At 30.1% G+C, this 17,185-nt stretch overlaps 1 protein-coding gene across 1 annotated transcript; it reads left to right on the top strand.

The window, feature by feature from the left end:
- Window positions 1-1,672: 1,672 nt before the first annotated feature.
- Window positions 1,673-7,772, top strand: LOC118031028 (dihydrolipoyllysine-residue acetyltransferase component 2 of pyruvate dehydrogenase complex, mitochondrial). The gene is made up of 19 exons (XM_035035323.2): window positions 1,673-1,897; window positions 2,181-2,256; window positions 2,749-2,804; window positions 2,991-3,088; window positions 3,174-3,214; window positions 3,926-3,981; window positions 4,057-4,131; window positions 4,218-4,310; window positions 4,574-4,822; window positions 4,946-5,018; window positions 5,199-5,299; window positions 5,776-5,861; window positions 5,943-6,018; window positions 6,545-6,612; window positions 6,703-6,769; window positions 6,865-6,960; window positions 7,041-7,143; window positions 7,219-7,314; window positions 7,430-7,772. The coding sequence occupies exons 1-19, from the start codon at window positions 1,859-1,861 to the stop codon at window positions 7,498-7,500; spliced, it is 1,620 nt and encodes a 539-aa protein (XP_034891214.1). The 5' UTR covers window positions 1,673-1,858; the 3' UTR covers window positions 7,501-7,772.
- The last annotated feature ends 9,413 nt before the right edge of the window (window positions 7,773-17,185 follow it).

Here is a 17,185-nt window from a genome sequence, read left to right on the forward strand (position 1 = left end):
TCTTCTACAAACCCTTCTGCTTCAATTTTTTATTTTCTTTCCGATTTTGCCCTTCATATATATATGGTTATTGCTGTAATTATTTTTTAAAATATTTTTTATATTAAAATAATAATTTTTTTATTTTTAAAAAATTATTTTTTAGTTTAACATATTAAAATAATTCAAACTATATAAAAAATTAATTTTTAATAATAAAAAATTAAACAGTACTTATAATGTTGGATTTGTCTTACAAGAAGACCTCATGGATATATTAAAGCCAGACGTTAGACTATCAGTTTTTATTTATTTATTTATTTAATGATAAATTGTATTTATATATTAATTTATGTTAAATCTCTTTTTTGAATAAGCTAAGCTTAAGAAAGCATTTCTAAATTTAATAAATTATCTTAAATTTTGAATTTGGGAAGTCAATAAACTGATTATACAGTATACCTCCCCTTAACTACCAAGTCAAACTTAAAATACTAATATATAAAGCTACCATCAAACTAGATTTAGAATATCGATATATACCAAGCTAATTTAAGGTAAATATATTAGTTTTTATATAATGTGAATTCAAATCTAAAATTTATGTAAATGGTATTTTTTTTTTTTACTGAAGAGCAGTTTAAGTGTCAGGTAAATCATTACACTTATATTTATTTATCTTTTGATTATAATACAGTAATATTTTAAACAAGATTGTTAATTTTATTTCTTTTTATTAAGAATAATTGATATATTTCGTTTTAGTTCAAAATACAAAATAAATTAAAATAGATTTTATCTCGTTTGAAATCTTGGCCTGTTTCAAAAATTCTGTTTAAATTCTGACCGAAATATTCTAGTTTAATTTTGATTATTATGTTTTGTCAAATAATTTTTTTTAACTTTTTTTTTAAATAAATCTATGTATTTTCTCTTAATAATTGAATTTTTGTTATTTATTTTTTTCTTGTAAATTAAAAAACAAAAACATCAATCTTTATTTTTTTACTAGTATGGTATTCAGTTAGCAGTGTTTTAATGAAATATAAATTCGTCCTCCTATATTATTCAAGGATGTTGGCATTTTTGTAAAAACTAGAATACGAATACGTGTGCCTATCAATGTTATGAAATTACTCAAGAAAGCGAAAAAAGAGAATCGTATCATTCTTTTCTTGCCTTGCTAATTCATAGGAGATGACAGGTAAAAAATTATTTAATAATTTTTTTATTAATTTTTGACGACCTCCTGGAGTCACTTGTGTTAGCACAGCCATTACAGGACACGTTGGGAATGTATGTATATATATATATATATATATATATATACATATATACATACATTAGCCTAACCATATTAATAAAAAAAATTAAATGTGGAAGCCTATAAGCTTAGGCAGATGAAACAGGGAAGACAGTGGCAAAAACAAAAAAAAAGAAGAAATCATGTGAGCCATTGAAAATGCATCCAAAGTCAAAGTAGTTTTGATCGATAATGCACAACTGGGCATTTTTATTTATTTTTTCTGTTAATTTGCTATCAAGGGAACTATGCATAAGGTATATTTTTAAATGGAGGATGATTTCAATCAATTTGAATATTCGAGGGACCAATATATACATTGTTATTAATTAAAATGACTCGTTTGTAATTACAACAAATTCAAAACCAAAGTCGCGTGCGATTTGTCTTCTCGCAGCCAGCCACCCCAAACTGACCATTTTATAAAATAACAACAGCAAAAAACCTAAAAAATAAACACATCTTTTCCAAAAACTTTCGAGCTTCGAAAGAAGTTAATGTATTGATTACCGGTCGATTGAAGAGAGCCTACCACCAGCAGCGGCAGAAGCAGAAGCAGAAGCAGAAGAAGCAGTCATGGCGTATGCTTCTCATCTATTTCAGCACTCAAAAAAGGTATAATTTATCATCAGATCTCTTTATTGTTTTTTGCTGAACGTCTCATTTCTATTTTTTTTAAAAAATAATAATCGTAAATTGAATTTCTGGATCTTTGTGTAAAATTCTTGCATGCATCTTTAGTTTGTCTTTTTTTCTTTTTTCGATTTTGACTTCAGGGTTCAGTTTTTATTTTCTGTAATTATTTTGTGGAAAACTCGAATTTCCTTTCTGATTTTTCATTTTGTTTAATTAACTTATGATTTGTCATAACTATTTATGTTTTTTGTGGTTTCGGCAGTTACGAATTCACCAGCGTGCCGATTTGGTGCGTTGGTTATCAAATGATTCTCACCTCTTTGGTGGTAAAAGAAACGGTATGTTTATAATCTCTAGCATTCATGGGAAATCGTTGAGATCTGTTGCTGATGGTTATGATCAAGTAGTTTTTTTTGTTTGACTTCTAAGAGTTAATGCCGTATTGCGGATGCTTAGTTTATATATATATATATGATTAGATATGTGTAGATTTTGATTGATTGGTAAGAAAATTTTAACGGTGGATGAGGTTTAGGAATAAAAAGATGACAAGCGAAAAGCACATGTTAAGGGATTTGGGTTTGTTTTTAGTTGTTGCAGCAAATGTTTTTCAACGGGAGGTAAGTGTGGTGTTGTTGTTGGAAGTTTTGACTTGCAGTTATGAAATTTGGGAAGTGATAAGTGAAAGAACATGGTGTCTAATGTTCATGGTTATCGCCTTAGCTATGTGGTTTGCTGATTTTGAGTGTGAATTGTGCATCTGCTTGTTGACTGTGGAGTGGAATTTGCATACTTTTTTATTTGTCTTAAGGTAAGCTTGTTATTGCCAGATGCTTGGGCAGTTATGGAAAAAAGGAGGTACTCTAGTGCTGCTGCTAATAGCACTGTAAGTAGCCTTCTATCGCACAATCATTATAATATGCTGCATGATGCTGTGATTGGAGCCCTTCTGCTGCAATTTCTACATCTCTTCCCTTGTCTTGGGTCAATTATTTATTTATTTTTTTGTAAGTTGCTTTAATTGAAGTTTGTCTCAGTTTGCGAACAGTTACATATTTTTGTTGATATGAAGGTAATGTCATTCGGTGCATCTAAGAAAGATGTTTCTGGTACGATTATGAAAGTGGGAAGCCCAATTGCTGGACCACTATTTATGAAGGATTTTGCTTGGTATGTATTGCTTAGGTTTGTTCCTCCCTGGTCACATCTTCTCTTGATGATTCCATTTCTCTGATTCTCTTCTTTCCATTCTCAGTTCACAGGTACACTGGAAGAGAGGGTTTTCATCTGATTCAGGTAGAATTTGCGCATAAATTTTTATTTCTTTGTTTAAATTGCTGATCTAGCTTTGTTATCACACATCCCATCCATACCTTGATGATCTCCTTTCACTTTCTGAATTCTTGATTACAAGTTACACTGACCATATCGTGGCTCCTTTCACCCTTTAAAACCAGCTTGAATTGTCACCTATTATGCAAGTGGCATCAGATAACATGATTGAAATTTATTCAATGATTGCATTTGAGAATCACAGGTAGTTTTGTGATTGTGTGAAGTGTGACAGGCACCTTGTCACTTGGGTTATACTCTATTGAAATTACTCTTCTTTTACTGCATTGCCAGAGTAGGGCAAAATGTTAGGCATGTGGTTCATCTGTACTTGCTTGATTTTAGATAATAACAGTTTTTGAATATTTGTGGAGGGAGTTTGTCATGAGTGGAAAATAGAATTCAGATGTGGAAGGATGGTGGGATAAGTTTGCGGGGAATCAATGTGGAAGTTGTTATGTTTATTTATTTAATTTGTTTTTTAACAACATGGATTTATTTAAGAAACAAAAGGCTCATATCTCCTAGATTTGAACTGGAGACTGTAGAGTAACATGAATAACTTTTACTTTTATTCATTTTCTTTCTTCATCTTGTTGGCAAGGGTATAAGATGGAAATCATGTTTCTGACATAGCTTCATTCAGGGTTATTTAATAGTCATTATATGTTGCAGGTCTTCCTCCACACCAAGAGATTGGAATGCCTTCTCTCTCACCCACAATGACAGAGGCATGTATCTCTCTTCATCTTTTTGGAACAACACTGTAGGCTTGGTCTGCTAAGTGACTGTTTCTGAAATTTCAGGGTAATATAGCAAGGTGGTTGAAGAAGGAAGGTGACAAGATTTCTACCGGTGAAGTACTCTGTGAAGTCGAAACGGTAGGGTCTCTATACAGTTCTACCTGTGCTTAACATGTTGTTTGTCATGGAAATATTGATGCTTTCCCTTTACATAATTTTTTCAGGATAAAGCAACTGTTGAGATGGAATGTATGGAAGAAGGTTATCTTGCAAAGATATTGAAGGGAGATGGGTCGAAAGAAATTAAACTTGGCGAGGTACTGACTTTATCTGGCAGTTGGCAAAGTTGTGCACTGAGATCTTCTTTTTCCATCTCTTGTTTCTTTTCTTTCTATGGGTAGTATGGTACTCAATCATGGAAATAAGCAAACTGAACACATTTTGGTTGTCTGTTTCCCACCTTTCAGATTCCACAATTTTCTTTGTAAAAAATTAGACATTTTAGTTTCGGATTTAGGTCTCTGGTGTTGGTAATACTACTACATAGTGCTGATAAATTTCTTCTCTATATTATATATAGGTAATTGCCATTACCGTTGAAGATGAGGAAGACATTGCAAAATTTAAGGATTACAATCCTTCAGCGTCAGGAAGTGGTGCTACTTCTGCTAATGAGGCTTCTGCCCCCACCCCACCTGCTTCACACAAGGAGGAAGTTGAAAAACCAGCTAGTTTACCAGAACCAAAAATTTCCAAGCCCAGTGCAGCTCCTGATGGAGATCGTGCTTTTGCCAGTCCTCTTGCAAGAAAATTGGCTGAAGATCATAATGTTAGTAATTTGAAGTAGTTAGTACAACTAGAATATTTTCATTCAGTGATGGAAAGGCATTTATTTATCTTGATCCACTTTCAATTCACTCTTATTGATGCACTTTATTTATCATGGACATAGGTACCCCTCTCAAGTATCAAAGGAACGGGTCCTGATGGACATATTGTGAAGGCTGATATCGAAGATTACTTGGGTATGACAATTAAGCTCTCTACACTTGATGATGTTGGTTTTTTTGGCTGTTCTCTATCCCCGGTGATTTGATGGATAAATGTTATATGCTGCTGTTTAGTGTGTGATGTGAATGGTCTTGGCTTTTCTTGTTCTAGTCAAAATATATATGCTTCAGTGAAGAATTTCCCCCATTTTGTAGCTTCACGAGGAAAGGAAGCTCCAGCGACAAAGCCTGTCACCAAGGACACCTCAGCTCCTGCTTTAGATTATGTGGATATCCCTCATTCTCAAATAAGAAAGGTAATATTTGTAACCATCATTGTTTAGCCTAAATCCATGGGTAAGGATTAAGGAATGATGGCAAGGAACATTATTTCATTGGTCCACTATTTATGGATAAATATTCAGTTAGATGTTGAGGTTTGCATATGCATGCCTGAAATTTCTTTGTTCTACCAAAGCTGAAATATCTACTTTTGGCTGAAAATCACAGTTAAACTTTCTGTTTCAAAATGCAACCATGTCTTTTTCACTAAATTCCCCCAGAAATTTGGTGCCAGTCTGACAACTGTTTCTCATTAAGCTTGTATGAGATTCTTGAACTTTCGGATTCGTTTCTTGTTCATTTCTGCATTTAAGTAACTCATGATGTCATATTATTTAATTCTGTGTTGATACCATGTACAAGCTCTCACATACATTTTTTTCTTTTTGTCTACCACATATTATCTTTATCAAAGTTCATCTTGAGGCAAAACTTGGCATCTTTTTGACAGGTGACAGCTTCACGCTTGTTATTCTCAAAGCAAACTATTCCCCATTATTATTTAACAGTGGATACATGCGTCGACAAACTTATGGGGTTAGTGTTAGATTTTGCCATCTTATAAATGCAATTAATCTTGATGTTCCATGATTTTTTAAAAAGATTTTTTGGGCACAGTTTGCGGAGTCAACTCAATTCGATACAAGAGACTTCAGGTGGGAAGAGAATATCTGTAAATGATCTTGTGATCAAGGTATACAAATATACTTCTTCATGTATAGTATTGAAGCACTTACTATATTGTTTGGAAATACGAGAAGTGACCTCATCCCAGAAATTTTGCATAAAAAATCTATCACAACCTTGTAGCAGCCCTTTTCTGGTTGGATTAACTCACTTTACTTTTTAGAGTGAGCTCTTTTGACTAGATCGTCAGCTGTGGCAAAGGGAAAGTCTTTTAGCATGGTTTTATTTTGTTCTTTTTTTGTTGAAAAAAGCTCAATTCATCTGAGTGGAAGTTTGAACTCAAACTGATGGTAGGGCTTGATCCTTGGAGTGGTTGGCCTGTGGACAGGACACAATTTATCAAAACCACAAGGCACCAACTTTTCACATTGGAACTATCCTAAGATTCTTTGAAGTGAAAAACTGAGTCAATGTTTTCCTCTATCCGAGCCATAACCTTGAGCTGTTAACATTCTGGACTTTAAGATGTTTATTGATTGTCTCTGTTTTTGAAATTTTTGCTAAAGAATAATTTCATGTCACTGTAACTACAGGCTGCTGCTTTGGCTCTGAGGAAAGTTCCCCAGTGCAATAGTTCATGGACCGATAACTATATTCGCCAGTAAGTACATGGTTAATAAACTCTTAAGATTAATGATTCATCTTTGATACCATATTTAAGATAATGTCTTTCTTCTTGCTTACAATGCAGGTATAATAATGTTAATATCAATGTAGCGGTACAGACAGATAATGGACTATATGTCCCAGTTATTAGGGTCAGTTATTGTCCCATTTCTGTAACGCAAAAAGTTTCTTGATTTTGTTCTGGGTGTAGAGCGCTTGACATGCTTTTATGTGGTAAAATTTGCAGGATGCAGACAAGAAAGGTCTATCCAAAATTGGTGACGAGGTGAAGAATTTGGCCCAAAAAGCAAGAGAGAATAGCTTGAAACCAGAAGATTATGAGGTTGGAATTCTGTCTCAGTTGGCCAGTGGACTGTTGTCTCATGTGAATTCCTTACGAATATTGTCTTTTTCCTTTTTCAGGGAGGCACATTTACTGTTTCCAACTTGGGAGGGCCCTTTGGCATCAAGCAATTTTGTGCGATCATTAATCCTCCTCAATCAGGCATTCTGGCAATTGGGTCTGGTAAGATAGGCACTTGGTAACAACTTCCAGATCAAATTAAGCTTCCACTTCTGATATTGACTTGTCCTTGTGCAGCTGAGAAGAGGGTCATCCCTGGTTCTGGTCCTGATGATTTCAAATCCGCTTCGTTCATGTCTGTAACTCTAAGCTGTGATCATCGGGTTATAGATGGTATGCATTTCTGTCAACCATCTTTTGTCATACAAACATGTTCTTTAGCTTTATTCAACACCATCTCTGAGAATTGTGATGATATAACCCTGTTGGCGCTATTGGTCATTTTCAGGTGCAATTGGTGCGGAATGGCTAAAAGCATTTAAAGGCTACATTGAGAATCCAGAGTCAATGTTGCTGTAGAGTACTCTACGGCCACCTTCATCATTTCTTTTGACACTTATTTTCTTTTATTTGCGGTGGTGATTAACAACGAGGTACTTGATGTAATCCCCATTGTCATTGCTGAGTTCTATTTGTTTGGCGTTTATGCATCACCCAGGAAACTCCCTCTGTAGTCTTGGCAAAACAACATTTGGTGGAATAAGTGGGGAATTGAGGCGTGAACAGCGAGCTCAATTTTGTAGTTGCAGAGTGTGATAACCTTTTTTTGTGGGTAATAAACATCATTTTTTAGCCCAACCAAGGTGAAATAATCCGGCTGACAATACCTCATTTTAATTTTCGGCAGCAGAAAAACTTTGGCTTTGTAGAAGAACCATGCGCTGATGATCTGTTTCGCCTAGGAAACTAGGAAAGCAGCACCCATTTAACATGCCATTTTATACGAACTGGTCCCGTTCGTCTTCGTATGGTGGAAGTGACAATTGAAGTTCAAGGACAGTCGCAAGCAGCTTCTTTTAGCTTGGTGAAAATGGTTATTTGACAGACGGTTTTTTCAAAACAAAAGGAGCCAGACGACATGTGCTCAAGGCATGCATGCGCCTATCTCTAGCCCATATGTTTGAGCTTTTTCCTTCTTTTTTTCTTTTAACTCTTTTTTCCAATTAAATCCTTTTATTGAATTTTATCATTAGTATTAGGGTGACTATAATTCCGTTATTTTTTTTTATCATATAATAAAATAAAATAAAAAATTAATTCATCTCAGTATAATCCATAACTATGATTGTGGGTTTTGCGGATTAAACTAAGGTGAATCTATCTTTTTTTTTTTTTTTTTGGAAACTTCTATAATTCATGTGGGACAACTCATATAATTTAATTAAAAATTCGATCAAAGCAAAGAGTCATGTTGGTATTTTGCAAGTTTAAACCAATGTAACAAGTTTAATGGCATGCCCATGACTTTTTTAATTGGTCCTTCGGCTTTTTTTTCGTTTGGCTTTTTATATTGGGTTGATTATGAATCAGTTTTTATATTTTTTTATCATATAGCAAAAGAAAAAAAAATTAATTTAACTCGAAAGGTCATAGCTTATGTTGTCGGTTTTGAGGACTGACTAGGGTGAATATGATTATTATTTTTTTTGAATCTATCTAGCGAACAAAATCACGTGGGACAATATTCTTATCTGATTTAATTTAAAACATTAAGATTTTTCAAGTTTGAAATATTATATCAAATTTAATAACAATATCAAAAACGATTAAAACAAATTTAATAACATTAAAAAAAATTGACAATCTAAATATTGATTTTTTATGTTCAAAACAATTGTGATGCAAACCGCAACAAGAGCTATGTCAAGAAACTAGTTCTTATCGCACCGAGGTTCGTGGCTTAGCGGTCCAGGGACCCTGTCTCTGCACCCTAGGTTTGAACTTTAGTGTGCATGTTTGTCATCCCTTGTGGTGTCTTACTGTTTATTGGGCTTGCAAGATATTCAGCAGGCCCGGAGATTTGTCGTGGTACACGTAAACTGATTCAAACACCCCGTTTTATAAAAAAAAAAAAAAAAAAAAAAAAACTAGTTCTTATCTAGACTATATTTATGTTCATGATGAAGTCACATTGTCAAAAGCGTTTCAAAGATTCCAAACAATGATTTTGCAGATATTACTAGGCTAAATTCTTTTCAGGGTCGATGCACCAAAAGTTTTTTTTTTCAACGCAAAAAAAAAAAATTCTTTCATTTGCAACATCCTTTCCAGCATCAAAATAATTGTATGTATCTAATAAAATAAATTAAAACATATATATATATATATATTAATAAATTTTAAATTACTTTTTAATGCTAATTAAAAATTAAATTGATAAATTAAAATCAAAATACATATGAAAACATTTGATCAAGTCAAGTGGGGAGCCCTTCAAAATTTTCCTTATTTAATTATATAGCAATAAAAATGTTTATTGCAAGAAGGGTCACACTTCCAACTCCATTGGAAAAAAAAAATCTTAATATAATTCCTTATTAGTATATACTAGATTTGTAGTCGATGTTATGTTGTGGGCTATACAAAAAAATTTCAATGTAAAAAAAGAATGCTAAGGGAAAAAAATTTCAAGACCCAAGTGGTTTAATTGATAATTTAAATAATATAATAAAAAAATACAATAGCAATAAATAAATAGGAAAAAAAAAAAAAAAAAGGTTAAAATAACTTGATCTGAGCCAACCCAAAGATTATAAAACAACTCAACGATAAAGAACAACAACAACAACAAAAACCCAGTTAAGCCCTGTTAACTAGTAAACTTTGCAACTAAGAACATAATAGAATTTGGATAATTTTATTGAAAAAAAATGCAGGAAAAGGAGTTTGAATATCAATTCCTCATATATCAAATGAGAACATGATAACTTCACCCAAAAAAAGAAAGAGGAAAAGGATAAAACTCAATCTCTGGAAATAAAATGATAAAAGGATAAAAATTAAGAAAAAAAAATATAATTTTTTTAAAAAAAAACTTGATTCGAGCCCACCTGAGTCAAGATGCAAAATCTTTGATCCAATCATGATATCAAGGTGAACACGTTTGAAAACAAATTGAATAATATGATAAAGCTCAATTATTGAACAACTTACTGTTGAAGGATAAAAATAATAATAAAAAAATTAATTTAAAGAAGCAATGGAAACAAATATGAGTTAATCCGGATTAACCTGCAAACTCCGTGACCCTGAAAATCATGAAATCATTGAATCAGGTTCAATCAAGAAACTTAATTCCCAACCAATTTAATTTTGAATGATGAAATCGTGAAAAAAAAATCATTATAGAAAACATGCCAAAAGAAAAAAAGATAAAAATAAAAAAATAGGGATCAAATTTGAATTGAAAAAAAACTCATCGAGGATGAAATTATAAAAAAAAAAAATGATTGGGATAACCCAATAGAAAGGAAATGAAAAACAAGTACAAAGACTTATTTTTAATAAATCAAATGTTAAATGATGAAATTGAAATAACTCAATTTTAAAAAAGATTAAAAAAAAAATCAATTTGTGTTAACCTTTAAAACAAGTGACCCTAGTCCTGAACCTAGAATTACCCCCATAGCAACTAGGAAAAAAAAATCTTAGTTAACCCAAGTTAATCTTCAAACCTCATAATCATGGATATAGGATCAAAATAACCCAATAAAGAGGAAATGAACAAAAGGTGGGAAGAGCAAATTCAAATAAATTAAATGATGAATAATGGAATTGAAATGAATCAACTCATGTTAACTTTTGAAACGAGTGACTCTAGTTATGAACTCAAGATTAATCCATGGACGGCAAACCATAAAAAATAATAAAAGCAAATCTCTAAAAAAAGGGTCAAGAATAAAAACATTAGCTTCTAAAAATAAATAAAAAAAGTCAACTCGGTTACACATCCTAGACCCTATGTCTAATTCATAAAACTCACAACCCATTAAATCCTTGAACCGAGTTCAATTAAGGAGCTTAATTCATAACCAATTTAGTTATAAAGGATGAAATGAAAAAAAAATCAATTTAAAAAACTTGCCAAAGAAAAAAGATAGCAATAAAAAGAATAGAATCAAATTTGAAAGGAAAAAAAAAACACATGAAGGTTGAAATTAAAAAAAAAAAAAAACCAGCCTAAAAATAATCTCAAACAAAATAAATAGCAATTTAAATAATGAGGACTTAATTTCAAAATAAAAAAAATAAAAGGGGGTGAAATTGTAAAACAATTGTAATTTTATAGCTTATTAAAAATAAAAAAAATAATAATAAAAAGAATGATGATCAAATTTAAAAGATTTAAGCGGGGTGAAATTGAAAGACATTCATGGCTTACTAAAAAAAATAGTAATCAAAAGGAAAAGGACCAAATGTGAAGGGAAAATAAATTGCAATGGTCAAAAATTCGAGTGTGTGGAGAGAGAAAAAAGTAAAAAAAAAAAAAAAGGTCATCGATGTGAGTTAAAGGGAATGTGTCGCCCTATTGCAAGAGCGGAATTAAAACCTTTCAAACGCGCTTTGGAAGGCCCTTACATGCACGCACTCGAATGGCACAAGGGTCGTCTACATGCTAGTGTGTGTACACAAGCACGCCCAACAAGTTTTTTTTAATTATATTTCAATAAATATAATTTACAACAATGTCTCTAACTACCCTTGATATTTAAAATAAAATCAATGTAAAATGACAAAAAAAAAAACCCTTAGGTGAGAGTTTTGTTGGTTTTTTTTGTCTTTAAGAGCATCAAAATAATAACATTATTCTAAAACAATTAAAAATACAAAAATATCCCTGGGCAGTAGACAGTTAGATTATTTTATTCTAAGGTTAAATTAATAATGTTACTGTAAAAAAAAAAATTATCAATCTAATCTCATATAATTTATAAAAGTCAATTGTATTATGGTGAAAAGACAACCTTGTCCCTGATACCTTAGTTCAAAGGTTTTTTCTGTTTAGGGATAATTCCATAATTACACTATTATAATGAATAGTATTCCGAGTTTCGGTGAAAAACAACTTTATTATGATATTTAGTTTTTTTTCTAATTTTTTTCAATAATTATTTTTTTCCTATGTTCTTAGCTTGATACAAATAAAAAAAAATATAATTATTAAAAAAATCTAAATGATTTGAAATAAAGATTAAAAAAAAAAAAGGTTTCCCCTCAACTAAACCCATTTAACCCTTCTTATCTTATTAATGCCCCTCTCTCTAATTGTTTTTCCACCATAAATGAACAATGACAATTTCAAAAAAGAAAAACTATTAGATATTTTTTATGTGAATGTATTAGGAGAAAAAGAAAGAAAGATTATATTTTTGTACTCTATAGCAAGAAAATTTGCAGAAACCAATTTTTTAACTAATTATAAAATTATATATATGTGTGTGTGTGTAATTTTATAACTATATATATAAAGGAATTTGCAGGAAAAAAAATAAATAAAATCATGAAGTAAAAATGTAGTTTATTTTTCAAAAACATAGATTTATGATTTATATTTTATTGAACAAAAAGTAAAATAAATTAAAAGAAGAATATTTGTGATAACTATAATCAGTGTTTATAAACCCGGCCCGGTGGTTGACCTGACCACATAGAATTTTCATGACCAATATATATATATATATAGAGAGAGAGAGAGATGGAATCACAAAGTAGATGAAATGATTGGCAAACATCATAAATAAATAATAATAAAAAAAAGAGGCAAGAATCTCATTCAAAAAAAATATTGAATAGATTGATATTTAATAAAATAATAAATATCAAACTTGAAGAAATTGTTTTAAAAAAATCATGATATTGTACCAAAAAATCAGTTGTTAATATCATAAAAAATGTCATAATCTCATCTAAAAATAAATTCAAAATTAATTTTTTAAAAAAATTAAAAATAAAAATTAAAAATTAAAAGCCTCGTTCAAGTCACATTGTTTGCTCAAATTTTATTTTTAAAAACAACCGGACATCATCATCTCTAAAAAAAAAAAATTAGGCTTTTGATTATAAAGACCCAAAATTCCATTTTAAAACCTAATTTTCACGTGAAAATAATTAAAAAATATACCATAAAGCTTCAATAAACTAATCTATGGTCCTTAAAAAATCATTTAATTGGTTCAAAAAAAAGAAATTCAACGATTTAAAAAAATTCAATTTGATTTCAAAAAACTTCCCTAGCCCATAACCTACTATTCTCACTAAGATAAAGAAGAAAAAACACATCAATAAACTCTTCTTGTTGCAAGATAAAGGCCAAAAATTATATCAAATGAACTCTTATCGTTGCAAGATGAAGGTTAAAAAAAAAAAAACACATTAATAGAACTCTTCTCGTTGCAAGAAACCTATTGACATAAAAAAACCAATTTTTTTATTGCCAAAATTTAGCCAGCCAACAACTTAGTCTCTTCTTCATTATTTTCAATGAGTTTCTCTCATTTCTAAACACAAAAAACAAAAAAAAACAAAAAAAATTTTAAAACATAAAAAATAAAAGTGGTGAACAACAAGATCAAAACAAAATTTGCTAAATTCTTTAGGCAAAAAATGTCTAAAAAGCATTGGACAAACCGTGCCTTAAAAAAAATAATCATTCTTCACCTCATCTTGGGATTTGATCTTCGAATTTCTTTCTTGGTCAACTAAAACTAAAATTATTTTTGAAAAAAATCAAGCATCAATCCAATATCTCAGATAACAAATCCTCTCACATGTGTTATAGTGCATCTATAACGAAGATCACACATGGCTTAGATCGCCTTTTAATTTAATTTAATTTTTTTAGTTAACTGAAGATAAGATGTAGGAAGCAAAATATTTGGTCATCACAGTTTACATATACATCCTATAGTCAATTAGTGACTACTAATTATGTAACTCGTACTTTGTCGCAGATCGAACAATTTTTTAGGCAAAAAAAAAAAATATGCAAGATTTTCAATTTTTTTTTAAAATTAAATTAAAAAAAAATCAATATATAAAAAAAAATCAGGCATACAATATATATATAAAAAAATAAAAAGAAAAAAAATTCAAGAGCTCAAGCCTACCCTGGGTGGCCCATCGCGTTTGGGTCTCTATAAAACAAAGTTCGGGCACACGAGCTTGGGATAATTTCTTTTAAGGGGGCAGGTGATTAGTACTTAAAAGTTCATTTTTATCAAGGTTTTATATCATCATTTTGCACTTGGAGTATCAATAACTCCTTAACAAAAACATGTTTTATAATAACAAGTCCGATACTATAAGATACCTTTAATTTATAGTAAATGTTCATCTTAAATGCAGGCCTATTACATAAATCAAATGATTGATTGGTAAGTTAACTACTAAAATTTAAAAGATAAAGAGAGGGTCCAAACTTAGAAAAGAGATGCTAGTTCAGTACAAACTGGAACACTGTTTGGTCATTCAGTCATTGGGTCATAACTGGAGTTGTAGATCTTGGATTTAGGTCCGCTTTATATGGATGGAAAACTAAGACATAGGCGTAAAAATTTCATGGCAGTTCGAGATTTAAAAATGTTGTTTTCAAGTCCAAATTGTAGCAACAACTGAGAAGTCTGAATATGTTTTGCAGCCCAGACATTGTTCAGTGTTCAACTCATACCTTGAGTTCTAGAAGTCCAAATGACCCCAATTATTTTTTGTTGGAAAACTGAGATAATTTCCTAGAACTTTCATGGTTAAGTCTATTCAAATTCTGATGTTATCAATGATGTTTTGTTCAGACAAAAAGATAAGGATTGTCACCAAGTCAAGATATGGCCACTCACTCAACACAACAATTAGTCATCAAATCAATAGTTCTAAATTTTGACCTATAAAAGAAGGCATTTGCCATGTATTTAGGCATCTTGGTTTTCAGATCAAGATCATGCTCTTTTTTTCTTTCTTTATACTTTTGTAATTTTAAGTTTTATTCCATGTTATATTTTTCTTAATCTCTTGTTTATGCTTTTCATTTCCTTTACAATACTTATGTTCTTATGTTGTTTATTTATATTTATCTTCTTCATTATGTTTAGCTAAGTTTATTATGTCAAGGTGAAAAGGTTTCATTAATGGTGTTAGAATATGTATAATATAAACTCAACATGGACTTTAATGTTTATATGCAAAAAAATTTGTTATTAACATGTCTTATCTTTTTATCTTACTAGTTCTTAATACCTTACTTGTTAAATGGTTAATCTAGATTTGTGTTGTATAACACTTGGTACAATAAATGCTTGTCATTTTCATAATCAACCGTTTGGTATAACCTACACATGTGCTATGAAAGGAACTTGATTTATTGTTAATATAAGTTAGCATCATGAATTCATGACAATATTTGAAAGTTTGATGTTACTTAAATAAGATAATTAATATGATAATGTTAAAAATTTATAATGAATTATTAAGGATAAATCATCCGATTGAAACCTCCTTTGTGTGTGTTTCCAGTTGATTAATAAAAAGAGTTTATATTATATTTATTTCTAATACTATTAGTAGATGCTCTAACCTTGACTTTTGTTTTTATCATTGTTGAATCCTCACATTAATCTTACATCTCAAAGTTCTCTTTAACTTATTATTATTATTATATTATATAGTTAACCTCCTTGTGATTCAATATCGATTTTGCCGGGTTATTTATTACTTTGACACTCCTGCACTTGGGAAAAGACATCAATCTTTTGGTCGTATTAGCAGGCGACATGTTATTTGCTACATGGAATTTGGGCCACGGTGGTAAGAAACCATAGAGAGATTTTGGGCAAAACTATTTTATTTTTCAAGTAATTTTCATCTAAAAGCATCTCAAAACACACAATAAAACCATTTCCTAACCACCTAATGCCCCCAAGAAAAACCCAAAATCAATCAAATAAAAAAATCTAAATCAAACTCGATCTCTTTTTTCATGGATATTAGAGATAAAAACTACTATCAAACTTTCTAGTTAAATGCATTTCATTAGCACCAAAAACGATGAATTTATGTTATGAAAAGAGATCAAACTAATGGCTTTCTCTTACTTTTCTGTTTTCAAGTGATCTTCTTTTTTTCTCTATAATTTAAAGATTGAAATGTAACAAAAAATAAACTTTTTAAAAGAATTTTAGATTGACCATTTTTTCTCCTTGTACATTTTGGTTTTTTTTTTTTTTATATCTTGTCTTTCATCAATAAATTTTGATAAATTTATTATCAATTTAGACATATAAAGCTGCAATTAAAATAAAACTAAGGATAAAAATAAAAATAAAATAATTATTTTAGACTGTTATAATGTTTTGCCAGTCATTTTAACTTGGACACCTATTAAGTTTGTAGTGTTTTTTTCTAATTCTTTTTAAAAAGTTTTTTTTTTATTTTAAAAAATATTAAATTGATTTGTAAATATTTTTTATGACTTTATATAAGTTAAAACTATTTATGGAATGCTATCAAATTGTTAGATAAACAAATAAATACTGTATGGATATGAAACGCATAAAGTTTCTAATTAAGTATTTAGTTAATCTATTTCGCTATTTTAAATATAAAATAAGATTTAAAGGCAGGAAGTACTAGAATAAAATTGTTGTCTCTTGTGCCTTACATTCCATGGAGAGGACTGATCATGAATGAAAGAAAGAAAGATTATACGCTAGAGGTAATATTTTTTATTTGATTTGATTTTTATTAAAAAAATAATTAAATTAAATTTATTTAAAAAAAAGTTAAAATTGTTTAAACTGATCGGTTTCAGTTTGATTTTTTAAAAAATAAAAACTAGTTCAAATCTAGTTTGGCTCGATTTTTTTAGTTTGAACGCGGTTTTTTCTGGTTTGATTCAGTTTTTTTTAGTTTCAAACTTATAAAATTAAATCCAAACTGGTTGGTTTTTTAAAAATTTTAATTGGTTTTTTTTTAAGGTTTAATTTTTTTAATTAGTTTTTTTCAATTTTTTTCAATTTAATCAATTTTTTTAATTTTTTGCTCACCAATATATTCTACACTTGAAATCGATGCTAAGTGTGCTTTTAAAATGGTCTGAGAGGGAGATTTAATCTCGAAAATACCCCTATCATTGAAAAAAGAAACTATCAAGGACAAGGACCTGTGAGATTTTATAAACTACAGGGACTAAAGTGTAAACCACATTATGACTAAT

Source organism: Populus alba, chromosome 3, assembly GCF_005239225.2.
Source record: "Populus alba chromosome 3, ASM523922v2, whole genome shotgun sequence".
Classification (NCBI taxonomy): domain Eukaryota; kingdom Viridiplantae; phylum Streptophyta; class Magnoliopsida; order Malpighiales; family Salicaceae; genus Populus; species Populus alba.